Consider the following 26859-nt stretch of genomic DNA (forward strand, 5'->3'; position numbering starts at 1 on the left):
TGTGTTGTTTAGTACATTGTTCTGATCTAGTTTTGTTATTGTTTTAAATGGAAGAGAAAGCGCTGTTTCAAAAATAAACAGAAGAAAGCATCCAGCTTTGGTTTTAACATTAGAGTTAATCATGAAGGTCACATCCATATCTCCCAACTGTCCTGGATTCTGCAGGACATTCCCGGATTCCGGGTTGTGTCCCACCATCCCAATGGGCGGGAGGTATATCCCAGTTTCAACTCATCTGCGTCTGGAGGATGCAAGTGAGTTGAATACACTGGTGAATGAAGCAGGCGCTGTCGGCCCCTGGAGCTGTAGACGCAATGTGATGATATTAAACTGGGGACAACTGAAGGGGGACATTAAACAATAGGGGTCACTGGAAGAGGACACAAAACCGTGGAAGTAGCTGGAGGGGCACCTGTCTGTATCTAGCTGCCCCCAGTTTAATGTTTCCCTCTAGCTACCACTACGGTTTAATGTCCCCTTATAGCTGCCCGAGTTTAATGTTCCGCTCTAGTTGCCCCCAGTTTAATGTCCCGCTCCAGCTGTCATTAATTTATGGTCCTCCTCCAACTACTCCCACTGTTTAATATCACCCTCCAGCTGCCCCAGTTTCATGTCCCCTCTAGTTTCCTGTCCCATCTAGTTTCCACCAGTTTAAACTGGGGCACCAAGAGATGGACTTAATACTGTGGGGCAGTTGGAAGGGAGCATTATGTGGGGACATATAATGTATGGGTGACTGCAGGAGCATTATACTGTGTGGGGGCACATGGAAAATTGATGACAATAGGCGGAGTCAATATGAAAGTGGATGGGGCTAAATTTACCGTGGTGCGCATAGCGCATCACACATTTTGTTCCACTTTCTGTTCTTCGAAGGTTGGGAGGTATGGTCACATCCTTCATTCTGTCAAAGGTTCAACCTATAACACCCCCATTAGAAAAAATTATAATACTAAAATAATGTGTTATAACTCCTCCAAAATGGTGCAACTGAAAAATATAACTCCTCCAACTAAAATCAAGGCCTCCTGAAGCTAAAGCTGGGTTTACACCAGCACTTGAACAACACTCAGGGTTCCTGTACCTAAACCCGCTTAAAAATAAGGGTTGCATTATTCGGGTAGTCTATGGTCTGCTGGTTTTCGCTGGTAACCACTTTTTAAGCTGGTTTTCTGTTTTTTCAGGTCCCCAAGCGGATCTGGCTCCAGTGTAAACTTAATAACCTGTGAAATAAAGCTCAGGCCAAGTTCACAACTGCGCCCCAGTCTCTGTTATGCAGGTTTCCGTTTCCTGCACAAAACTGAGCCGGAGACAGAAACCTGTAGTCAGTTTTCACACTCATTCATTTAACTGGGTTTGAAAAGTGTCCGGCCATGAGCCTCCGTGAGCGTTTTGTGCTCTCCACGACGAAACCATTTTTTTTTTTTAACTGGACACAAAGTTGGACATGCAGGACTCACGGAGGCTCACGGCCGGACACGGTCTGCCAGGTTTATGTCTTCTGCCGGCAGAAAATGGAAACCTGTATAACGGAGATCAGGCACTGGTGTGAACCTGCCCTCACATGTCATTCATATTGTATGAGGAATGGACTATGAAAAATGCCGAACTTATGTTTTGTTTTTTCTCTTTCCCCTACAATACAAGTTATACCTGCCCCAAAATGATACAAATGTTAAAGTGATTCCACAAAATCCCTTCTCATATAACAATGGATGGAAAATCACAAAGCTGCAGCTATTGGGTAGTGAAGAAAAATGAAACTCAGTTTCTGCATCTCGCAGGCTCATTTGTAAAGCGATCATCAGACTCGTTCACCTGTTCTCCTATAGACTCACTACACAAGAATTGTTTATAATGTAGCTCCGCCCAGTGACGGAACAATCAACCTATCAGCTACAAGAAAATTCTGTCAGGCTGGCTTAGATTAGCCAATCACAACTCCTGCAGCTACTAACCAGATTGAGTTTACCACATAGGTCTATCACAGACGGTAGGGAGAATCTGTCTCCTGCGCTGTGAGGCACGAAGCCATCTTTGTGTAGTCAGCATTTTACATGTTTAGGGCGTCGGCTTCAGAAAAATGGCTCCGGTAGTAGAGACACTTTCATTTAAAGTTGACTATAGTCAGATGTGGCGTAAGGGGACGTCACTACGTTGGGTTGCACGTATGGCCAGTCCTGCCTGGTGTCGCAGAGGAGGGTCCAGGGGAGTGGAGAGCAGTGTATGTGTGTTTACGGTAGTGTACTCTGACGAGGCTCCGCACAGCGCCGATCCCGGGCAGGTGAGGTGTAGGGGTCATCCCTGTATCGCTCGGCCATATCATCATGTGGTTTATGTGTCTATTACATCAGGTCTTTGCTGTGGTTTATAATCCTTGTAGACTATCATATAATTTCCCGTATTACTGATGTGTTATGTATGTTTGGAACATGTAAAGGGGTATTCTAACCAGTAGGAGCCCCACCAGTCATATGTGACATAAGGATATCCTAGTGATGGAATACCCCTTTAAAGGTATGCTTACACTACATTTTACCCATGTATGTAGAATATATAGGACATGGAGCTATCTGCCTCTGTGAACTGTATAGTACATAGACCAGACACACCACCAAACAGCTGATCTGTGCAGGGGCCAGCTAATGGCCCACATTGATCAGCACTTTATTGCGTCCTATGGATAGGTAATAAATAAAAACATCATTTGTAATGACTGAAATATCATCATGTTGATACATTGAACAGCTGTTATAGATCAGAAAAGCTGCAGTCACAGTCCATATAATACCGCCACATTGGGAGTATTAAGAAGGAAATGCATTCTTCTGATGGAGCGGGTTATCCATTGATTATTATACAATCAGATTAAAGTTGTTATGCATGGATATAAAAAGCTCCAGTGCATTCCCTGTGCTAGATAAGTTAGTTTACTATTAATCTATATGCCCAGATAGGTGTAACTTGAATTTTTTGACACCAATGCAAAATCTGTAATTGGGTCCCCACCTACTTTGTGCCAATTAAAATAGAGGTATATTTTGATGTTGCAGAGGGACCTTTGGGGCCCCCTTAGAGTCCATAGCCCAGTAGTGACTGCTATATATGTGTATATATTCTTAGGCTTGCAGGGGGAAGGGGCTAGAAATTTCATTCCTCTGCTGATACTCAGTCATATGACCAACTCCAATCTATCCTGCTGTTCTGCCTACCTAAGACTGAAGGTGATGGGAGACTGACATAAATATTAATAAGCAATCTTATCTTGTGCAGGAACAGCACTGGTAAGCCTTTTATTTCCCCACATGACTCTTGCTGTTCCTTGCCATGTATAGCCATAGCCAGGGTTTTTTGTTTTTTTTTCTTGGACTCATTTACTTTCAATGGAAGATTTGGATTAGTGAAAACTGAGCCTTGTTTGCAATCTGTTAAAAGGTAGAGCTGCAGGATTCTGGTTGTGTGAATACAGCCTTTTTTATTTTTTCATATACCGGTAAGTTTGCTAAAAAATCTAATTAGAAGCAACCACTTTTGGATAGGAACCGTGGCAGCAAAGGGTTCTGACTCCTGGCAGGGAATTGACAGTGACTGCAACAGGTGAAGTGTTGTAGTATCACATGGTGGACATGCAGATGTTTGGCGCACTGAGGCCATTTTATGTATTACACAGACGGCCAATGTGAGATCACTTAGAGCAACAGCAGGTTGGGGCCTATCTATAACTTCCATGTACTCTTAAGAGGTTCTGTGGACAGGAGATGTCTTCATAAGAAGGGTTCTTCCCATTTTCAGATATGGAAGTGTCACCTGTGCTATAAATCTGAGTGTCATAGGGATATCTTGAGATTGGGACCCATTTTTGGCTGCAGTTGAAAGGAAAAATGCTGCGCATGCGCGATTCTCTCCTTTCACTTGTGCAAGAGGGTTTTGAAAATAGCTGTGCAGGCAGCTTTGGTTATTTTCAGGTGAACAGTCAGACTAGCACATGTGCAGTCTGTTCTCACTGAATATAGCCATGATGGCAATACCCTTATAAGGCCTCGTGCACAGGGAGGATTTCGTACATTGGCTGGATTTCTTGCCCTTAACCCAGTAAGGAGACAGGAACCACTTGCATAAAAGTGTTCTATGTGCTAGGAGTCCTTGGACAGTTAAGCCATAGACAGGTAGGGTCTCGCAGGATCATGGGTCACTATGATGCAAGGAGACCTCGTCTCCGGAAAGGTTAAGGTTGGTAAATCCGGCTGATGTGCGGGTGGGATTTTCTGGCCCAAATTCCTTTGTATGCATGGGGGTTTAAAGTGACTGACTAGGATTCGGGTAAGCTCAAGGAAACCAAAGAGACTTACCTTTTCCAAGCTTTCTGCTGTCCAGGTCCGCTCCCCTTTATATCCTGTGTCTGGACTCTCAGTGCTGAAGGCGGAGAGGGTTGCTGGAGAGGAATCGGTGATGTCGCTCACATGTCACTAGTTCCTTACCATAGCGTACACTGATTGGTTTCAGCGGTCATACGAGTCTCTCCAATGGAGAATCGGGGATAGGATAATGTGTCGGGTTTTTTTTGTTTTGCACCTACCCAGGCTGTTGCTGAATTGCTCTAAATCCTGGAAGACCCCTTAAGGATATTGCAGACATCAATGTGAATTTATTCTGCAGATCATCTGCCCCTATGATAACACTTCTTGTTTTGTGCCTTGGTTTCTTCCAGCATTGCTATAAGGATATGACCTACATCCTTATGCTTATCCACATCTTCACTGGCACTAGTAGTAGCAGTCGTATGCAGATATTTCTGTGAATTGATATTGGTCATTTCAAGCCTTTGATATTACAAGACAATAAATAAAATAAGACAAATATCCTAAGCCTTACTAAATATGATGCCAGTCTCTTGGTACTAGAAATAGCACTCATAGATCAAAGCAGGATCCTGTGAGGATGGCAGCTTGGGAAAGGCTTTACATCCAGTCACTGGCATCAAGGCTGTGTCCGTGATCACTTGTGTACAACGTGACAGAATGTGGTGGTGCTGGATAAAGACATGGCTATAAATTATTCACATAAATTTAGTGTTCTCCCAGATAGTAATATTATCCACATGACTGGAGGAGTGCTTTAATGGATCTCTATTACTGCTCCGGCTTTCTAGAATTCATAGAGATTTACAATGAGAAGTATTGATGGACCTTTACGTCTGACTCCTGCAATGCTTTTATTAATTGATAAATGTTTGGTGGGGGAGGGGTGAAAATGACCAGATCCAACAAGTGGGACATGGCTGGTGGTGATGCTGAAGCAGTGCTGTAAGCATTTCTACTCCTCTGCTCAGTAGATGTAGGTCTCTCCTACCAGACCTGCCCTTGTCACTGGTGGAGAGAGTTGTGTATGTACGGCCATCTTTTCATTCATTGTTGCCATGGCTGCAGTAAGAATGGGAGGGTGTTGTTAGGACGCCCCCCATTGTGGACATAGGCATGTATCTCATCGTTGGGCCATGCATCTATCAGGCGTTTATGGTATATCTTTGGATTTCCCAAAAATGTCTGTGATAACAATATCCTTTTAGTACATATGGCATATCTTGGACTGTCGTAATGGCAGAAAATATAAACTGTCTAGAGATGGGCAGGAATGGGTTTGTGCTACACTTTGCGCCATTATTTGTCCTCTCTTATAGTAGCACCTTCCCTGCTTGGATAACCGTCCACCTTATCACCTCAAGGAAAGATCAGTCAGCAATCTAATATGCATGGGGAGTCCTAAGGTCAAGTGAAAAGTAGATTATTCTGCTCTCCATTATCTTCACTGATCCTGTATATGTATAATGGGGTTCGGAGTGAGGCTTGGAATTTTGGCTAAAAATAACATCTAATCTAATAAATAAATAAAAAAATATATATGTATATATATATATATATATATATATATATATATATATATATATGTATATATATATATATATATATATATATTTAAAGGTTATGGGACATTTCACAAGTTTTTACATAAAGTGACTATATACCGTATATACTCGAGTATAAGCCGACCCCCCCTAATTTTACCACAAAAAACTGGGAAAACTTATTGACTCGAGTATAAGCCTAGGGGGGAAATGCAGCAGCTACTGGGAAATTTGAAAAATTAAAATGGTCTGAGTTTTTGGGTGTAGTAGATGCTGAGGAAGGGGAGGGGGTGTTTTGGTTGTCTGTCTGCCCCTTCCCTGAGCTTGAGAATTGGTTTTTTTTTCTTCCCCCACTTGGAATTTAGTCTGGCTGAATATAGGGGATCTGCAGTGCTCCTATTAACCCCTTCCCGACGGAAGAGGAGCACTGCAGATACCCTATATTCAGTAGACCGGGCACTTTCAGACACAGGGATACCTAATGTGTATGTTTCACAGTCATTTTCTACAATTGTATGTATTCTAGGGAAAAGAGGGATTGAGAACTTTTATGTTTTTTTTTAAATTTCTATTTTTTTTTTTGCACTATTTTATGGGAGATTCTATACATTGATATTGTGGCTGGTCATAAACCCCCCTCACCCTCCTAAAAAAAAAAAAAAAAAAAAAAAAAAAAAATTTTTTTTTTTTTTTTTTTTGCCGACTCGAGTATAAGCCGAGGGGGGCTTTTTCAGCACAAAAACTGGGCTGAAAAATTCGGCTTATACTCGAGTATATACGGTAAGTTCGCTGGCATCGGGGGGAAGAATCCAATATATCTCCTAGGCTTCCAAAGTATTGACTATAGTGAAGAAACTCTTTGCAGTAGGATAAGAAGCCTTACATGGAATATATCAGACTCAAGGATAGGGTTAGAATCACAATTCTGTAAAATGGTGAAATAATGAATGTAATAGCCCTGGTTGAGAGAAAGTTACCGATCTGAAAGCCATGGCTATGATTCTCCAGCACTATTAAACACAATGGGATTATGAGTGAGAAGGTATAGGAGGTGTATGTAGTAATGGCTCTTTGACCAGCAGTCCACAGGACCACCATGATATATTCTGTGTTATTTGGCATTACATCCCATGCAACTTCCAACCAATAATGGAAAGCGATAGGCTCAGTTGTAAAAATGGTGGGGAAGTTGTTTGTGGCTCTCATCCCACATTACTGCTCCTCAGAACTAAGACTGTTCGCAAAGCTCCTGGTTGCGTTTTCATGACCACTTGCCATGCGTTGTAGTACTCGGCTGTATCTTTCTCATGCTTCCCTTGTCCCCCTCACATGTATGCCTGACTGGTCTGGTGACCACGACATATATCCCTGGTCATATTATCTAGCCTGTGTTTAACACCTATAGTTGGGCCGTGTAGGTAATGGTCCTCCTTATAATTACTGTTATTTACACTGCTTGCATTTATGTAAGTTTATTATCTCTTGTACTACTGTATACTTACACATATGTGACATGAGCCACTCTGCACTTGTCTCTGCTAGATGATTTTCTATATCATATATATATATATATATATATATATGTATATCAGTTATAAAAAAAAATGGTGGGGAAGCCATGGTGCACATGTGCATAGCAGTCTCCATTAACTTACAGAAATGGCTGAGAACATTTGCTTAACCCTTTAAAGCAGGCATGTCAAACATGCGGGCCGCATGCGGCCCTTTACAGGCATATCTGCGGCCCGCACAAAAGTCTCAAACTTTGTCTCTAAGAGACAAAGTTTGAGACTTTTGTGCGGGCCGCAGAGGTGCAATACTCTCGTGGCTATTCGCTACTTACACGCTGCTGTGTAGACGTGATGTGACGTGATGACGTCACATCGCGTCTCAGGCGGTGGGGGAGCGAGGACTCTGAGTCGTCGGAGAAGGTAAGTTTAATGTGTGTATGCATAGAGGTGGAACGTGAAACAGGGCAGATGAAGGAGGGGACGACATGACACTGGGGGCAGAGATGGGGGGACATGAAACTGGGGGCAGAGATGGAGGGGGGACATGACACTGGGGGCAGAGATGGAGGGGACATGAATCTGGGGGCAGAGATGGGGGGACATGAATCTGGGGGCAGAGATGGGGGACATGAATCTGGGGGCAGAGATGGGGGACATGAATCTGGGGGCAGAGATGGGGGACATGAATCTGGGGGCACAGATGGGGGACATGAATCTGGGGGCAGAGATGGGGGACATGAATCTGGGGGCAGAGATGTGGAGACATGAATCTGGGGGCAGAGATGGAGGGGACATGAATCTGGGGGCAGAGATGGAGGGGACATGAATCTGGGGGCAGAGATGGAGGGGACATGAATCTGGGGGCAGAGATGGAGGGGACATGAATCTGGGGGCAGAGATGGGGGGACATGAATCTGGGGGCAGAGATGTGGAGACATGAATCTGGGGGCAGAGATGTGGAGACATGAATCTGGGGGCAGAGATGGGGGGGACGTGAATCTGGGGGCAGAGATGGGGGGGGGACGTGAATCTGGGGGCAGAGATGTGGAGACATGAATCTGGGGGCAGAGATGGGACATGAATCTGGGGGCAGAGATGGGGGGACATGAATCTGGGGGGCAGAGATGGAGGGGACATGAATCTGGGGGCAGAGATGGAGGGGACATGAATCTGGGGGGCAGAGATGGAGGGGACATGAATCTGGGGGGCAGAGATGTGGAGACATGAATCTGGGGGGCAGAGATGTGGAGACATGAATCTGGGGGCAGAGAAGGGGGGGACATGAATCTGGGGGCAGAGATGGAGAGGACATGAATCTGGGGGCAGAGAAGGGGGGGACATGAATCTGGGGGCAGAGATGGGGGGACATGAATCTGGGGGCAGATGAAGGGTGTATATGTAAACAGATAATTTTCTTTTATGAAACTAACAAAATCTTCTCAGAGAACAAGGCTGACTGATCACCACTTATAATCTAAAAAAGATTGAAAAAAATGATAGCAAATAAATGTTTAGTTTTTAATTGCTGTATTTTTGTTAAATATATTAGTTGCTGTTACATATTACTAGAGATGAGCGAACACTAAAATGTTCGAGGTTCGAAATTCGATTCGAACAGCCGCTCAATGTTCGTGTGTTCGAACGGGTTTCGAACCCCATTATAGTCTATGGGGAACATATACTCGTTAAGGTGGAAACCCAAATCCGTGTCTGGAGGGTCACCAAGTCCACTATGACACCCCAGGAAATGATGCCAACACCTCTGGAATGACACTGGGACAGCAGGGGAAGCATGTCTGGGGGCATCTAACACACCAAAGACCCTCTATTACCCCAACATCACAGCCTAACAACTACACACTTTACACACTCAATACCACCTCTCAGACAGTAGGAAAACACCTTGAAACATGTGTATTTGGCACTTGCAGTGAGGAGAGCTTGTCACCAGCAGTGAATTTGGCCCTTGTAGTAAGTTGAGGTTGGCACCAACATTTGTTTTGAAAATCAGGGTGGATTGAGCCTCTAACCAGCAGAGTTTGGGCAAATTCATGGTGGAGGGAGCCTCTAAAAAACCCAGTTTGGACCAATTCATGGTGGAGGGAGCCTCTAAAACCCCAGTTTGGACCAATTCATGATGGAGGGAGCCTCTAAACAGCCCAGTTTGGGCAAATTCATGGTGGAGGGAGCCTCTAACCAGCCCAGTTTGGACCAATTCATGGTGGAGGGAGCCTCTAAACAGCCAAGTTTTGGGAAATTCATGGTGGAGGGAGCCTCTAAAAAACCCAGTTTGGACCAATTCATGGTGGAGGGAGCCTCTAAACAGCCCAGTTTGGGCAAATTCATGGTGGAGGGAGCCTCTAAAAACCCCAGTTTGGACCAATTCATGGTGGAGGGAGCCTCTAAAAAACCCAGTTTGGACCAATTCATGGTGGAGGGAGCCTCTAAACAGCCCAGTTTGGGCAAATTCATGGTGGAGGGAGCCTCTAAAAACCCCAGTTTGGACCAATTCATGGTGGAGGGAGCCTCTAACCAGCCCAGTTTGGACCAATTCATGGTGGAGGGAGCCTCTAACCAGCCCAGTTTGGACCAATTCATGGTGGAGGGAGCCTCTAAAAACCCCAATTTGGACCAATTCATGGTGGAGGGAGCCTCTAAACAGCCCAGTTTGGGCAAATTCATGGTGGAGGGAGCCTCTAAAAACCCCAGTTTGGACCAATTCATGGTGGAGGGAGCCTCTAACCAGCCCAGTTTGGACCAATTCATGGTGGAGGGAGCCTCTAAAACCCCAGTTTGGACCAATTCATGGTGGAGGGAGCCTCTAAAAAACCCAATTTGGACCAATTCATGGTGGAGGGAGCCTCTAAACAGCCAAGTTTGGGCAAATTCATGGTGGAGGGAGCCTCTAAAAAACCCAGTTTAGACCAATTCATGGTGGAGGGAGCCTCTAACCAGCCCAGTTTGGGCAAATTCATGGTGGAGGGAGCCTCTAAACAGCCAAGTTTTGGGAAATTCATGGTGGAGGGAGCCTCTAAAAAACCCAGTTTGGACCAATTCATGGTGGAGGGAGCCTCTAAAATACCCAGTTTGGACCAATTCATGATGGAGGGAGCCTCTAAACAGCCTAGTTTGGGCAAATTCATGGTGGAGGGAGCCTCTAAAAACCCCAATTTGGACCAATTCATGGTGGAGGGAGCCTCTAAACAGCCCAGTTTGGGCAAATTCATGGTGGAGGGAGCCTCTAAACAGCCAAGTTTTGGGAAATTCATGGTGGAGGGAGCCTCTAAAAAACCCAGTTTGGACCAATTCATGGTGGAGGGAGCCTCTAAAATACCCAGTTTGGACCAATTCATGATGGAGGGAGCCTCTAAACAGCCTAGTTTGGGCAAATTCATGGTGGAGGGAGCCTCTAAAAACCCCAATTTGGACCAATTCATGGTGGAGGGAGCCTCTAAAAAACCCAGTTTGGACCAATTCATGGTGGAGGGAGCCTCTAACCAGCCCAGTTTGGACCAATTCATGGTGGAGGGAGCCTCTAACCAGCCCAGTTTGGGCAAATTCATGATGGAGGGAGCCTCTAAAAACCCCAGTTTGGACCAATTCATGGTGGAGGGAGCCTCTAAAAAACCCAGTTTGGGCAAATTCATGGTGGAGGGAGCCTCTAACCAGCAGAGTTGTGGGAAATCAGGGTGGAGGGAGCCTCTAACCAGGAGAGTTGGGGGAAATCAGGGTGGAGGGAGCCTCTAACCAGCAGAGTTGGTGGAAATCAGGGTGGAGGGAGCCTCTAACCAGCCCAGTTTGGGCAAATTCATGGTGGAGGGAGCCTCTAACCAGCAGAGTTGTGGGAAAGCAGGGTGGAGGGAGCCTCTAACCAGCAGAGTTGGTGGAAATCAGGGTGGAGGGAGCCTCTAACCAGCAGAGTTGTGGGAAAGCAGGGTGGAGGGAGCCTCTAACCAGCAGAGTTGGTGGAAATCAGGGTGGAGGGAGCCTAGTATTAGCAGAATTGTGCAACGCTTATGGTGGATGAGTATGAGGATGCGGAGGAATTGGAGAGGTTGAGTACAGACATGGAGTTTCATGTTGGGGTGCTTTACACAGGTGGGCACAAAAATGAAGACTCTATCCAGTGGTGGTTCATTTTTATCAAAGTGAGCCGGTCGGCGCACTCAGCTGACAGACGGGTGCGCTTGTCAGTGATGATGCCACCGGCTGCACTGAACACCCTCTCAGATAGGACGCTGGCGGCAGGACAGGACAGCACCTCCAAGGCATATAGGGCAAGTTCAAGCCACAGGTCCAACTTCGACACCCAATACGTGTAGGGCGCAGAGGGGTCGGAGAGGACAGGGCTGTGGTCGGAAAGGTATTCCCGCAACATGCGCCTATACTTCTCACGCCTGGTGACACTAGGACCCTCCGTGGCGGCACTTTGGCGAGGGGGTGCCATCAAGGTGTCCCAGACCTTAGACAGTGTGCCCCTCGTTTGTGTGGACCGGTGAGAACCTGGTCGCCTACTGGAGGAACTGCCCTCCCTGCCGCCAACGTCACATGCTGGAAACATCTCCATCATACTCTGCACCAATTGCCTGTGGCAAGCATTTCACCAGTAGCTCTGGAACATTGGGGTAGCTCTTTAGGAAACGTTGCACCACTAGGTTGAAGACGTGGGCCAGGCATGGAACATGTTGGAGTCCGGCAAGCTCCAGAGCTGCTACCAGGTTCCGGCCGTTATCACAAACGACCATGCCTGGGCCCAGGTGCAGCGGCTCAAACCATATTGCCGTCTCATCGAGGAGGGCATTCCTCACCTCGGAGGCAGTGTGCTGTCTGTCCCCCAAGCTGATCAGCTTCAGCACAGCCTGCTGACGTCTACCAACGCCAGTGCTGCAACGTTTCCAACTCGTAGCTGGGGTCAATCTAACAGCGGAGGAGGAGGCGGAGGCGGCGGAGGAGGAGGGGGGTGTTCTTCTCGTGTCCCTGCCAGGAATGTTAGGCGGGGAGACGAGGTACACCGGGCCAGTTTGGGAAGCAGTCCCAGCCTCAACTACATTCACCCAGTGTGCCGTCAGTGAAATGTAGCGTCCCTGTCCGCATGCACTTGTCCACGCGTCGGTGGTCAAGTGGACCTTTGTGCAAAGCGCGGAACTAAGGGCCCGCCTGATGTTGAGTGACATGTGCTGGTGCAAGGCGGGGACGGCACACCGGGAGAAGTAGTGACGGCTAGGGACGGCATAGCGAGGTGCCGCAGTTGCCATCAGGTCCAGGAAGGCGGGAGTTTCAACAAGCCGGAACGCCAACATCTCCTGGGCCAGCAGTTTAGCGATGTTGGCGTTCAAGGCTTGCGCGTGTGGGTGGTTAGCAGTGTATTTCTGCCGCCGCTCCAATGTCTGAGAGATGGTGGGTTGTTGTAAAGAAGCGCCTGATGGTGCCTTTGATGGTGCAGGAGAAGGAGATAAGACAGGAACAGGGGAGGATGAGGAAGAAGTCGACAAAGTGGCGGAGGCAGATGAAGTGGTGTCCTGGCTCGTCCTCTGGAGTGCATCGCCAGCACAGTCAGCAGTGGCAGTGGCGTGAACGGCAGGCGGCCTTTGTCCTTCCGTTGCTGCCTGCCACTGATTCCAGTGCTTGGATTCCAAATGACGGCGCATTGAAGTGGTGGACAGGTTGCTCTTCTCAGAGCACCTAATCAATTTCGAGAGGCAAATTGTGCAGACAACACTATATCTGTCCTCGGCGCATTCCTTGAAAAAACTCCACACCTTCGAGAAACGTGCCCTCGAGGTGGGAGTTTTTCGGGGCTGGGTACGAACTGGAACATCTTGGGAGATTCCGGGTGTGGCCTGGCTTCGCCTAAGCTGCTGACCTCTGCCTCTGCCTCTAGCTACCCTTTTTGGTGCTGCACCTGCCTCAACATCCACACTACTTTCCCCGCTTGACATCCCCCCTGTCCAGGTCGGGTCAGTGTCCTCATCATCCACCACTTCCTCTTCCAACTCCTGTCTCATCTCCTCCTCCCGCACAATGCGCCGGTCAACTGGATGCCCTGACGGCAACTGCGTCACATCATCGTCGATGAGGGTGGGTTGCTGGTCATCCACCACCAAATCGAACGGAGATGGAGGAGACTCTAGTGTTTGAGCATCTGGACACAGATGCTCCTCTGTTAGGTTCGTGGAATCGTGATGTGGAGGGGCAGGTTGAGGGACAATGAAAGGAGCGGAGAACAGCTCTGGGGAGCAGGGACAGTTGGGGTTATTGTTTTGTGAAGCTTGGGAATTTTGGGAGGAAGGAGGACAAGACTGTTGGGTAATAGGAGGAGAGGAGGCAGAGTCTGACTGGCTGCTGGACAATGTGCTGTAAGCGTTCTCTGACAGCCATTGCAAGACCTGTTCCTGGTTCTCGGGCCTACTAAGGTTTGTACCCTGCAGTTTAGTTAATGTGGCAAGCAACCCTGGCACTGTGGAGTGGCGCAATGCTTGCTGCCCCACAGGAGTAGGCACGGGACGCCCTGTGGCTTCACTGCTACCTTGCTCCCCAGAACCATTCCCCCGACCTCGCCCACGGCCTCGTCCACGTCCCTTTCCGGGAGCCTTGCGCATTTTGAATTCCCAGTTAGAAACTGGCACTATATACCAGTAGCAAAAATTGTGGGTGCACGTAACCCCAATATATTCTTTGAATTACCAGTCAGAAACTGGCACTATATGGCAGTAGCAAGAAATGAGGGTATTTGTAACCCCAATATATTCTTTGAATTCCCAGTCAGACAATGGCACTATATACCAGTAGCAAAAATTGTGGGTGCACGTAACCCCAATATATTCTTTGAATTACCAGTCAGAAACTGGCACTATATGGCAGTAGCAAGAAATGAGGGTATTTATAACCCCAATATATTCTTTGAATTACCAGTCAGAAACTGGCACTATATGGCAGTAGCAAGAAATGAGGGTATTTGTAACCCCAATATATTCTTTGAATTCCCAGTCAGACAATGGCACTATATACCAGTAGCAAAAATTGTGGGTGCACGTAACCCCAATATATTCTTTGAATTATCAGTCAGAAACTGGCACTATATGGCAGTAGCAAGAAATGAGGGTATTTGTAACCCCAATATATTCTTTGAATTCCCAGTCAGACAATGGCACTATATACCAGTAGCAAAAATTGTGGGTGCACGTAACCCCAATATATTCTTTGAATTACCAGTCAGAAACTGGCACTATATGGCAGTAGCAAGAAATGAGGGTATTTATAACCCCAATATATTCTTTGAATTACCAGTCAGAAACTGGCACTATATACCAGTAGCAAGAAATGAGGGTATTTGTAACCCCAATATATTCTTTGAATTCCCAGTCAGACAATGGCACTATATGGCAGTAGCAAAAATAGTGGGTGTATATAGCCCCAATTCTATTGCTAGGGGACTTGCAGTGTATTTCTGGGGTGAAGGTGGGGGGGCACACCGTTGGAACGGGTATCGGGGGTATATATAGGGTATACGGGAATACACTGTCAGTGTATTCCATTCAGGATCCTGGGAAAGCTGGGTTGCGGCGATTGAGCCCATCAGTGCCACGTTACACTGACAAGCTTCTCCCTGGAATTTAGCTCTTACAAGAGCTGTTGGTTGTCTTCTCCTTCCTATCCTAGCCTGTCCCTGCCTACCCAGAATCTAAGCCCTAGCTAGCTGGACGGAAACCTCCGTCCCCGGTGAATTGCAAGCTCAGAATGTCGCGAAGCTGGGCGTCGCTGTTCTTTTAAATTAGAGGTCACATGTTTTCGGCAGCCAATGGGTTTTGCCTACTTTTTTCAACGTCACCGGTGTCGTAGTTCCTGTCCCACCTACCCTGCGCTGTTATTGGAGCAAAAAAGGTGCCAGGGAAGGTGGGAGGGGAATCGAGTAATGGCGCACTTTACCACGCAGTGTTCGATTCGATCATGCCGAACAGCCTAATATCCGATCGAACATGAGTTCGATAGAACACTGTTCGCTCATCTCTACATATTACTACTTCATATCTTGTTTTCATGACTGCTGTTAAAATACGTGTGTGACATTAGCTGCTGTGTGCGGCCCTCGCAACAACCTCTTGTTACTCATGTGGCCCTCGGGGTACCCTGAGTTTGACATTCCTGCTTTAGTCATCTCAAGCCTCATGACAGAAATCTTGGCACTAATACTGTACTGTAACAACTTGTTTATTCAGGTTATCACAGAGGTTTTTTCTCCTAGTTTTGGTGAGAATGGGGCGTACTGCAATGTTTCCCATACGATGATGGTATTTTCCTGTGGCATGAGCCCTTAAAGGAGGATACCAACTTCTCAGGCTGTGCTGGCATCAGCCATAAAGTAACTTACTGATATCTAGTCATGCTATCATCCAAACCGATAGACTGCTTTTTACCAGTCTGCAATGCTGGCTGTGCAGCGCTGCGATCCTGTAGTCCCAACATGGCTGCTGATGAAGAAACATGTGACCCGGCCGTATCCATCAGCAAGCTCCATTCAATGGCACTGCACATGACATGCAAAATTGGCGCATATACAGGGCCATGTAAGTGCTATTCAATAGAGTCCACTGGTGGGTGGGTTAGGTCAAGTGACGTTCCATCAGTGGACAACAGCGCCACACACTGACTGACTGTCGATATGTTACTTTGTGTGCTCATGTCACTTAAAAGGGTGTTCCAGTTATTTTTTTATTTTATTTTTTTACCATATAGAGAGGCTTAAAATAACATGCTATATACTCACTTGGCTGTTTGACTTGGAATGAACCGTATAAGTCTCCCTATGGAGTGAATAAAGAACTGGAACACCCCTTTAAGCTAATAAACCATGCCTGGTCCTTTTTAACTTTGGAGTGCCTACAGATGATACTACTGTAACTTTGCTTTGTGCAATTCTGTCACGCTTTAAGTTTCTGTATAAGACTCCTTTTTTTAGTGTGATGTTTTTATTCACACCATTTAGGGGGACGTCTAACATTTTGATCACTTTTCTCTTAAAAAATTTTTGGGAGTCAAAACCATGATTTGGTTATTTTGATCTTTTTTCGCTCTGAGGTTCGGCATATGTGATGAATGTTTTTTTTTTTTTTATATTAACCTAATTTTAGCCTTATTTGTCTTTAGAGGAGGAAAATAGGGAAAAAAAATTTTTTAAGGAAAAAAAATTGGTGAAATATTTAATAACCTAATAATATAATATTTCACCAATGTAAATAGAACCAGGGGCTTTCGGACACAGGGATACCAAATGTGTATGTGTTTCACAGTAATGTTTTTGTTTTATATGTATTCTAGGGATATGGGGGTGATTTGAACATTATCTATCTAGTCTGTCTGTCTGTCTATCTATCTATCTATCTAATCTCATCCATGGATGGAAAGAGACACCCTGCAGTGAAGCTATGCAAGAAGAGAAAAAGGGGCGGGCCAGACGGGTGAAGGAGGTGTGGTTTTCTAAGCAAACTTGAAAACACACCTCTTTCACCCATCTGGCTCGTCCCTCCTTCACTGCCTCTCAGATCTTACTCCTGCAATGAAGCCACACAGGCAGGGAAGTAGGGGCGGGGCGTGGTTTCAAGCTTGCCGAGAAAACCACGCCTCCTCCTCCCGTTTGGCCCGCCCCTCCTTCCCTGTCTGTGTCGCGTGTTTGCAGGAGCCAGATCTGAGAGGCAGTGAAGGAGGGGCGGGCCAGACGGGAGAAAGAGGCGTGGTTTTCTCGGCAAGCTTGAAACCACGCTTCCTTCACCTGTCTGGCCCGCCCTTACTTCCCTGCCTCTCATATCTCGCTCCTGCAAAGACGCGACACAGACAGGGAAGGAGGGGCAGAGCAGGCAGGCACCGTGCTGCTCTCCTTTTTGTTCGCACAGACGGGACACAGACGCTGCGCACGCTGCATTCGGACTATAAGACGCACACACATTTTCCTCCCATATTGGGAGGAAAAAAAGTGCGTCTTATAGTCCGAAAAATACGGTATGTTCTAGGGAAAGGGGTGTTTGCTTTAAAAAAAAAAATAAAAATTAAAACTTTTTTTTTTTTTTAATTTACTTTTGAACCCCCACGGGGTATTGCGGTTAGTAATGCTATCATGCTATTATTAATGCTTATATACCTGCTTATGTTTGTTATCTTTTAGATTTTAGTTCATTGCGGTTGCAGTTGACGCCACAAGACCTGCCTTCAAAGATGATGAATTCTGACATGGACGGTATGTGTAAAAGAATAAATGAGTAAAAGTGTAGGTGGAATTACCTCAAAACATATCAGGGGGCTTTCACACCTGCGCTTGTTGTCCAGTTTGTACCCTGGCGAAACTGGACAGGGAACGGAAACCCGGCGGTTAGTTTTCAAACCCATTCACTTGAATGGGTTTGCAAAGGTGACCGCCCGTGTGCGTCTTCTTCCTGTCCGCAGGGAAACTGGTTTTTTTTTTTTTAGCTGGGCACAAAGTCCTGTATGTCCAACCCCCACTGATCAGCTATTTTTCTTCTATCTTGTAGAGTAGAACATACAACTAGTCCTTTTTCTATTTGTTGTTTTTTTTTTTTGTTGTTGTTTTCTTTGTATGTATTTGTTTTTTTTCTCCAGTTTTTTCCTGATTTATGGTGTATTACATAATATACAGTGGCTTGCAAAAGTATTCATATGTCTTGAACTTTTTCACATTTTGTCACCTTACAACCACAGATGTCTTGCCACAAATGCTCAATGGGAGTTACTTTTGGACTTTGACTGGGCCATTCTAACACATGAATATTCTTTGATCTAAACCATTCCACTCTCTGTGTGCTTAGGGGTTTAGGGTCATTGTCTTGCTGGAAGGTGAATCTCCTTCCCAGTCTCAAGTCTTTTGCAGCCTCCAACAGGTTTTCTTCCAGGATTACCCTGTATTTATCTCCATCCATCTTCCCATCAACTCACCAGCTTCCCCGTTCCTGCTGAAGAAAAGCCTCCCCACAGCATGATGCTTCCACCACCATGTTTCACAGTGGGGATGGTGTGTTCATGGGGATGAGCAGTGTTACTTTTCCCGCCACACATAGCGCTTTGTATGGAGGCTAAAAAGTTCAACTTTGGTCTCATCTGACCAGGGCTTCTTCTTCCACGTGTTTGCTCTGTCCCTTATATGGCTTGTGGCAAACAGAAAACTGTACTTCTTATGTCTTTCTTTCAATAATGGCTGTTTCTCTGACCAGTGCTCTCCTTGCTCCATCTGTTAATTTAAAGGGGCTCTATCAGCAAAATTATGCTGGTAGAGCCCCACATATGCGTGAATAGCCTTTAAAAAGGCTATTCAGGCACCACTAATCTTATTTTAAACCCCCCACCCCTTTTAAAATATAACTATAAAAACATATATGTAAATGATACCTGAACGTGAACGCTGGGCGGTCGTGCACAATCCGACGTCATCTTCGGTACCTCCTTCCTCTTCTTTCTTCTTCCAGCGACGTCCTCCTCTTCTGGATCTTCTCCGCCTTCATCTTCTGTTTTTTCGGTGGGTTTTGTTCAAATCTCCCTCCCTCCCCCCCTCCGGAGGGAGTGCTACTGCGCACGCACTGCCGCCATTTTTGTTGTAATTCTAAGTATCCTTAGAACTACACAAGCATGCGCAGAACTATCGCAAACGTCTTCATATCCGGAAGAAAAGAAGATGAAGGCGGAGAAGAGCCAGGACAGGAGGACGTTGCTGGAAGAAGAAAGAAGAGGAAGGAGGGACCGAAGATGATGTCGGATCGGTCACGACTGCCCAGCGTGCACGTTCAGGTATCATTTACATATATGTTTTTATAGTTTTATTTTAAAACGGGCGGGGTGTTTAAAATTAGATTACCGGTGCCTGAATAGCCTTTTTAAAGGCTATTCACGCATACGTGGGGCTCTATCAGCATAATTTTGCTGATAGAGCCCCTTTAAGTCAATGCTTCTCAAAGTGGGCAATAATGCCCCCTTGTGGGCGCTGGAGGCCTACAGGATGGTGGTAAAGGGCCCAGAGAAAATTGGGGAGTTTTGAAGTGCTTTAGGGGGGCGATGGCTGATTTGTGTTTTTCTAATATTTTAAAGACTAAAATCAAAACCTACCTACTATACTACATCGATTATTTTGTTCTTATTTCTGCTCTGTTTGTATAAAATAAATAATTTATCATGGCTTTTGTAGGTAAACTATGAGCTTTCAAATTTGAACAAGCGATTTGAGCAATTATGAAGCGGCAGGATTATCGATAATTGTTCTAATTTGTGTGAACATGGATTTAGTGCTGTGGCAGCGCTGCTAACTAAAAAGAGAAATCGTTTGCATGTTACCGAACGCAGTGACTTATGGCTGTTTTTGAGTAAATTCGAGCCTTATATTAAGAAACTTGTTAAATCATCAGATTCACCATCATATTAGATTAGTTTTAAAATTTAAATTGAAATGTTTGTTTTAATTTGAATAAAAGTTTTTTCTAAATATTATTCATAAAGTTGCGTTTTATTGCTCTCATTAGAACAGTCTCATTTAAAATGTAAGTTTGAACTTAGGAACAGGATAATACTTGTATGACATGCTATAATTAGATTTGAGTAATGATTGCGATTGTGATTTTTTTTTTTTAAGATGTGGTAAAGTTAAAAATTTTAGGGGGCGTTAGAAAATAATTGATTCTCAAAGTTGGCGGTAGACAAAATAAGTTTGAGAACCCCTGATTTAAGTGGACAGCCATGACTTGGTAGATGTGCAGTTGTAGAATACTTTTTCCATTTTTGGATTATTGATTGAACAGTTTTTTTTTGGAATGCTGAAAGCTTGGGATGAGTTTTATAGCCTAACCCTGCCTTGAACTTCTCCATAACTTTATCTCTGTCCTTTCTGGTGAGTTCCTTGGTCTTCATGATGTGGTTTGTTCACTAGTTTTCTCTAACAAACCACTGAGGCCTTCAGAGAACAGGTGTATTTATACTGAGACCAAATTACACACAGCTGCAGTATATTAACTAAGTAACTTCTGAAGGCAATAGATTGTGCTGAATTTTATTTAGAGGTATTGTATTTGAGTACAGGGGGATGAATACTTTTGTATGTCACTGTTTTCAGATTTTTATTTGATTAAAATTTTGAAAACCATGTACTATTTTCCTTCCACTTCACTACTTTGTGTTGTGGTTGTAAGGTGACAAAATGTGAAAAAGTTCAAGGGGTATGAATACTTTGCAAGCCACTGTAACAATCTTTAAGTTTATGTTTTAAGCATTAGGTTTTCAGTTTGTAATATGTTCAGCCACAACTAAAGATATATAATAATTAGAGATGAGCGAGTAGTATTCGATCGAGTAGGTATTCGAAATACTCGTACTCGTTCGAATACTACTAGCTATTCACAGTAAAGATTCAATTCAGAACCAGCGTTGATTGGCCGAATACTATACAGTGTATAGCATTCAGCAAATCAACGCTGGTTCTGCAGCAGGCTCTTCTTTGCTAGTCGGGAGAGCTGGCAGCTTTCGGTTATGCGGGAGCTGACACTTTCTCATAGGAATGCATTGACCAGCGTTGATTGGCTGAATGCTATACAGTGTACAGCATTCGGCCAATCAACGCTGGTTCTGCAGCAGGCTCTTCTGGTGACGAGGCGGAGTCTAAGATTGGACCACAATGGAGACTGCTGTGGTCCGATCTTAGACGAGCCTCGGGCAGAACCAGCGTTAATTGGCCGAATGCTGTACACTGTATAGCATTCGGCCAATCAATGCTGGTTCTGCAGGACGAGTAAGTTCACATTAGTGCTTGCCTCCCGTCCGGAAGGAGTCCGCAGGAGGACCCCCCGAACGGAATATCAGCGCAACTGCAAGCACTGTGCAGTTAAAGCACACGGACCCGTTATAATATATGGGGTCCTTGTGCTTTAACTGCACAGCGCTCCTCCTAAACACTCTCCTCCTGCTACTCATGGACTTGGTGACTCTCCTTTAGTCAAATATTGGTTTCCCCTCAAACGAGCATTTTTTTCCATAGACTGTAATGGGATTCGATATTCGATCGAGTAGTCGAATATTCAGGCTCTACTCAAAGCAAATATCGAATCTCGAATACTTCACTACTCACTCATCTCTAATAATAATGAGTTAGGATTGTGAGCCCTCTATGAGATAGTGACTGGCAATGTCTGTAAAGCGCTGGGGAATGTGTTTTCGCTATACAAGTAAGAGAATAAATAAATTGCAAGGCAGTTATGGCAGTTAAGGACAGATGGCGTAAAACCCATATATCTGCAGGAGAATTGTTTAATTCTAATGGAAGTTTTGTCTTTTTTTAGCTCTTGACGTAGAAAATCAAGTAGAACTGGAAGAAAAGACACGTCTTATCAACCAGGTTTTGGAACTTCAGCATACGTTAGAAGGTAAAATGTTTGTGTTTGTATGTTCTTTATAAATAGACTATGTGTGGTATATAGAATGCTATTAGTTATACTGTAGACCTTACATGGCCGGCAGGTCACTTATGACCCCTTTCTCCCCTTTTAAGCACCCTTGTGACAGGTTGGCATTTGTTAACGCCATTGCAAAGTCTGCAGTTCCACAGAGAATGTACAGGATAGAGTTGTGTATACAGTGTATACCATGATGCTTCCTCCTCTCAGCCCGGTGATTATGTTATTAGCAGACACAGATAAGCTTAGAGTTACGGGGAAGCCTGGAATAAAAACTGAATGAAAAGGGTTGTCTCATTATGACAACTAGTTTATATACTGCAGACAAGCTGACTATCAACTGATTGCAATGGGATCAAATGGTGCGAGCCGAGCCATTGTTTGTGGCACCTCTTTGATCACAATATAGTGGGGGTCCCAAATTGTCTTAATGCCATAAGTATTGTTACAAAGTAGGTATAATTCTATTGTATGGACTATTAATTTTCTCCAAAAAGAACACTTTTATGGTTTTGTGCATTTAGTACAGGCTACAGGCTCTTACTGATAGTTGCGGTGTGTGAGCAGGTTGTAGCTCTTGTGTTGTCTACAATAGGCAGTGTTCTTTTATTATTCCGATATTTTATTTCTATACAGATCTCTCTGCTCGTGTTGATGCTGTAAAAGAGGAAAACCTGAAGCTGAAGTCAGAAAATCAAGTTCTTGGACAGTACATCGAGAACCTTATGTCCGCATCCAGTGTTTTCCAGACAACAGACACCAAGAGCAAGCGGAAGTAACAGCCGACTGCGTCTGAGCTGTCCTTGTTACCAGTTTTGTTTGTACCTGAATAGTGAATATGGGTCCAGTTAGCACAGAACGTGCTCTCACTCTGCTAGTGGTGAACCTTTTGTACACATGGTGACTGCATGGACAACACTACATTACTACAATGACTGTAACAGTCATTGGGGCAGATTTACTATTGCTGTCTGTTTTAGACAGTGCAAATTTAGACTGGACAGTCTGAAGCTCCGCCAAATTTATTAGTGTTCAATGCTGTTTGATAAATATGTTGGGTTATTAGACTATCTAGTCTAACTTTACACCTTCTATTAATAGGCTTAGTTTATCCCAGAAAAAATACAGCAAAACTCACATACAATGCAGTCCATGCCTTTTCTTCAGCCAAGTCTCACACTTTTTCTTACAAGACCTAAGAGTGTCTAAAATACTTGATCAATGTGGGGAAAGGCATGAAGATAGTTCTTTGGCACAAAATACATCAGAATTCTAGCAAATGTTCTTAGTAAATTAGTAAATCTTCCCCAATGTGTATTATCTATTCAATGTAAGTGATTACAGCACATACAGGATAACGTCTTTAGGAAAACTAATTTACTATATATTTATATATGGCTGGCAGAGAGTGTCATGCAAATACTGCAGTATGTTCTGAATCAACCATGCCACTGTATGTATAGTGCCTGTCAGTAATTCTTAAGCAGAGCAAGGCTATGCTATATTGTGCATGATCTGTACATTAAATCTGTATTACAACTTATACAAGGGAGGGCCAAATGAAAGTACATTGTAAATGATCCTTTTAGACATTTAATTTTCCTATTGCTCTGTTAGGGGATGTGGAGACAATGGAGGAGATTCAACAAATTCCCTCATCCCTCTTTTTTAGCCATAGCAATCTAAATAACGCAGCATGTCCTTGCATCATCCTCATCTCTTCTATCTGGTGTCCCCCACTATAACAGCGGAGGAGTTGTTGAGGGGTCCCAGATTGGACTCAAGACATTGTGAAGTTTAAAAACCCACTTCAGTGAAATGTATTATTTAGCCCCGTAGTACACGGCATGTTAATTTGTAGTGAACTCACCAGGTGTATCATTCACTTTATTCAGCTCCAGAATATGTCTCTTTTCTGGACTTGTGATTGGCAAACGGACCTTCATTTTCACCCACCAGATGGAGTTCTCTTTTTCTGAGAGAGTCTATGAGATCTTGGATGTTACACTCTCATAGTCTTACATAGAACTCAGGAACTTCCAGCCGGTGTCTGAATTATCAGGTTATTCTGCTCATCACATAACCCATCAGGGGACCCGTTCTGGAGCTAGACAAAATGAACATCGTATCAGTGGAGTGGTGACCTCACTCCCTACATGTTAATAGGTCCTGTACTAAACGGCTAGAGAATCATGCAGTTTGCTGGAGTGGGTCTTTGATACAGAAGCTAAAATTCTTGTATGTTACAGATGATGAAAGTAGTGGTAAGTGGGTGCTGTCGCTACTTGACATTGCATGCTATGAATATACTGCACAGGAAAATGTTGCCTCTGACTTATGGTTTTATGTATACATTTTTATGTTATGCCATCTTCTATTTCTTGTGTAGCAAATAGTCCTCCATGAGCTCCATGTGTAGCATGGGGTCTCCACATGCAGGAAACACTGTTATTTTGGTAAAGACACTAATCCTGTGATAAGAAGTAATATGACAGATGGCCCTGAATGTGTTATTCTTTATAACTGCTATATTGTATCCTTTACAATAGTGTCAATTGTGAAAGAGCGACACAGATATAAACACAGAGCACGCCCTGCACTTACTGATGTGCTAGTGCTATAATCCTGTCATTGTATTACGTTGACATAGTCCCCATTTACAGCTACCAACAGACTTGAAGACTGCAAGTGATTGGCTAATATCTGTAAAGATACTGAGCATGAAGCCATCTTATGACCAGCATTGCCCCGATGGTGGTCATAAGATGGATTCATTCTGAACTTCTTTAAATATATTAGCGAATAATATATGAAATGATATTGTGAATAAAGCCTTGTAAGGTTAGAACAGTATTCTCCCCAAGATCTGCTCAGCACCCTTTATTTATAAGATGTTTTATTTCTTGTTCTGTCTGTCTGGTTGAGTAAATATTAACCAAATAACATGTCTGATGTTAGAGAATTCATGTGTAGCAGCGACCTGGAACACAGATCCACTAAAGCAGGTACTCGTATGTTTGATCCGTCCTCATCTCATTCCCAGTTCTGGCATTTTACATATAACGGACTGCAGTACATTTTATGGCTGTGTATGTACCTACATCTAGAAACAAGTGAATGCCTGGGTTCCTGCAGTGCCAATCGCAGCTAAACGTATGCACATAGAGCGTAGTTTTTCTGTAATGTGTATAAAGAGTGTCGGTGAGATCTAACACTGTCATTAGAAAATCTACTTTATGTTTACATTCTTAGTTCTCCTAATTTATTCAGGATTAAAATTATGTTTCTGAAATAAAGTACTTGGTTATTTTATGCCATTTCTTGTAATGTGTGCCTTTTTGTTGAGAAACTTACCGTATATAGAAGGTTTTCACGCCATTCAACAATTGGTTTTGTAGATGGCTTACAAGAAGTAAATGTGTACTTGCATGGTCCTACTCAATTCACACAGGGAACTTTGGGACCACCGTTAGGCTTGGTGAACATTTACCACCTATTTTGTGGTTAGGATGGGTGATAAATGCTATTTTAAGGTGTACCTCCATATGTGAAAGTGTTTTATAAATGGATAGTACAGCGATGACCATATGACAGATTTTGCAATATAGCTTTAAGAAATAGGTTTCCTCACTTGTAAGACAAGAGTTAATTTTTTACATAGGAATCTATGAAGTGGAGTACTGATGGAAAAGACACACAAATATGCTAAACACTATAAGCCTAGATTCATACGACCCAGTCTGTGTGTTCACCAGATTTACTGGCCTGGACATCCTACCAGCAAGGGGACTCCTAGCATACTATTACTAGTTATTGATAATGCTAGGAGTCCCTGCTTCCCAGAGACATGCTGTCCATTACTATAATTGGTTCAGGACAGTATGTTGCTGGGACGCAGGGACTCCTATCATCATACATCATTATTATGCTAGGACCCCGCTTGTCAATATGAGGTTCAGGCTGGTAAATACATTGGATGCCACAGTAGCGCTCCCCACATTGGCTGAACAGCCAGTTCATGTGATACAGGGCCTGGTGGTTATCACATAGGATTCCTTAGTTCTTAACCATTGTTTACATGTAGCTTTGTTTGGCCACAGTTTTTCTCTAAAGTCTTACGGCCATTTTAACATGTATGCATTTAATGTATGTCTGGCATCCGCAGTTTTCATGGATGTCAAAAGTACCCTTTAATTTAATCAATTGTTAATTGATCAGATGTCAGATAATGAAATCATGTCCCTTTTTTTTTTTTTATGGATACATCACTTCTGTGACATGTCGACCATTTTTTGTGTACCCAGCAGCATAAAAAATATAGTAAGTGAAACAAACAAAAAAAATCTGCTTTTCACAGCCATACAGTACACCACCCACAAATGAGCAGGATGGAGTGTTGTCCATGAAAAAGCATAGACCTTACATGTCCTAGGATGCCTGAATGAGGCTTGAATGTGGTGGCAAAGGCATAATTTTTGCCATGGTTTCATTAAAATCACTGCAAACAGGAAAACAATGTATACAATATATTTACTTGATACGTATATCTGTGGGGTTGCAGCAGTGCCTGTGATAGGTCTGTCTGGCATGTTTGATTCACACTTAGGACATATAACAAATCTATATGTTTATGAATATATATACTGTGTATGTGTGTGTGTGTATATATATATATATATATATATATATATATTATATTACAACTATATAAAATCCTAATAATATTAATTATATATTAAAAATAGCCACTTTACTTTTCACTGACTTGTCATAACTGAGTTTCATTTACCCTAATATATGTATAGTACTTATTATTCTGCCCTAGCTGTAACAAATATCATCCCATCATGCTGAACATTTGCTGGATTTGTGGAGGCGTAGGTGCAGGGAATGGGGGCCTGAACCTGTGATGAGGCAGGCGGTCTCAGGCTCCCATTAGGCCCTAACTAAACTGTAGTCACATCACAGACAGCACTGAGGAACATAAGTAGCAGATAAGACTCGTACTCAGGTA

General features: G+C 44.0%; 1 protein-coding gene across 1 annotated transcript; it reads left to right on the forward strand.

The window, feature by feature from the left end:
• The first annotated feature begins 2148 nt into the window (after nt 1-2148).
• Nucleotides 2149-25162, forward strand: SCOC (short coiled-coil protein). Its single transcript, XM_075287616.1, has 4 exons — nt 2149-2284; nt 17570-17641; nt 21732-21815; nt 22482-25162. The coding sequence occupies exons 2-4, from the start codon at nt 17620-17622 to the stop codon at nt 22622-22624; spliced, it is 249 nt and encodes an 82-aa protein (XP_075143717.1). The 5' UTR covers nt 2149-2284; nt 17570-17619; the 3' UTR covers nt 22625-25162.
• Nucleotides 25163-26859: the final 1697 nt, after the last annotated feature.

The sequence above is a fragment of the Leptodactylus fuscus genome, chromosome 1 (genome assembly GCF_031893055.1).
Source record: "Leptodactylus fuscus isolate aLepFus1 chromosome 1, aLepFus1.hap2, whole genome shotgun sequence".
NCBI classification, from domain to species: Eukaryota; Metazoa; Chordata; class Amphibia; order Anura; family Leptodactylidae; genus Leptodactylus; species Leptodactylus fuscus.

Coding starts and splice junctions, on each gene's coding strand:
- SCOC (XM_075287616.1), top strand. CDS start 17,620: ATGATGAATTCTGACATGGACG. Junction 17,642..21,731: donor GATGAATTCTGACATGGACG/GTATGTGTAAAA, acceptor GTCTTTTTTTAG/CTCTTGACGTAGAAAATCAA. Junction 21,816..22,481: donor ACTTCAGCATACGTTAGAAG/GTAAAATGTTTG, acceptor ATTTCTATACAG/ATCTCTCTGCTCGTGTTGAT.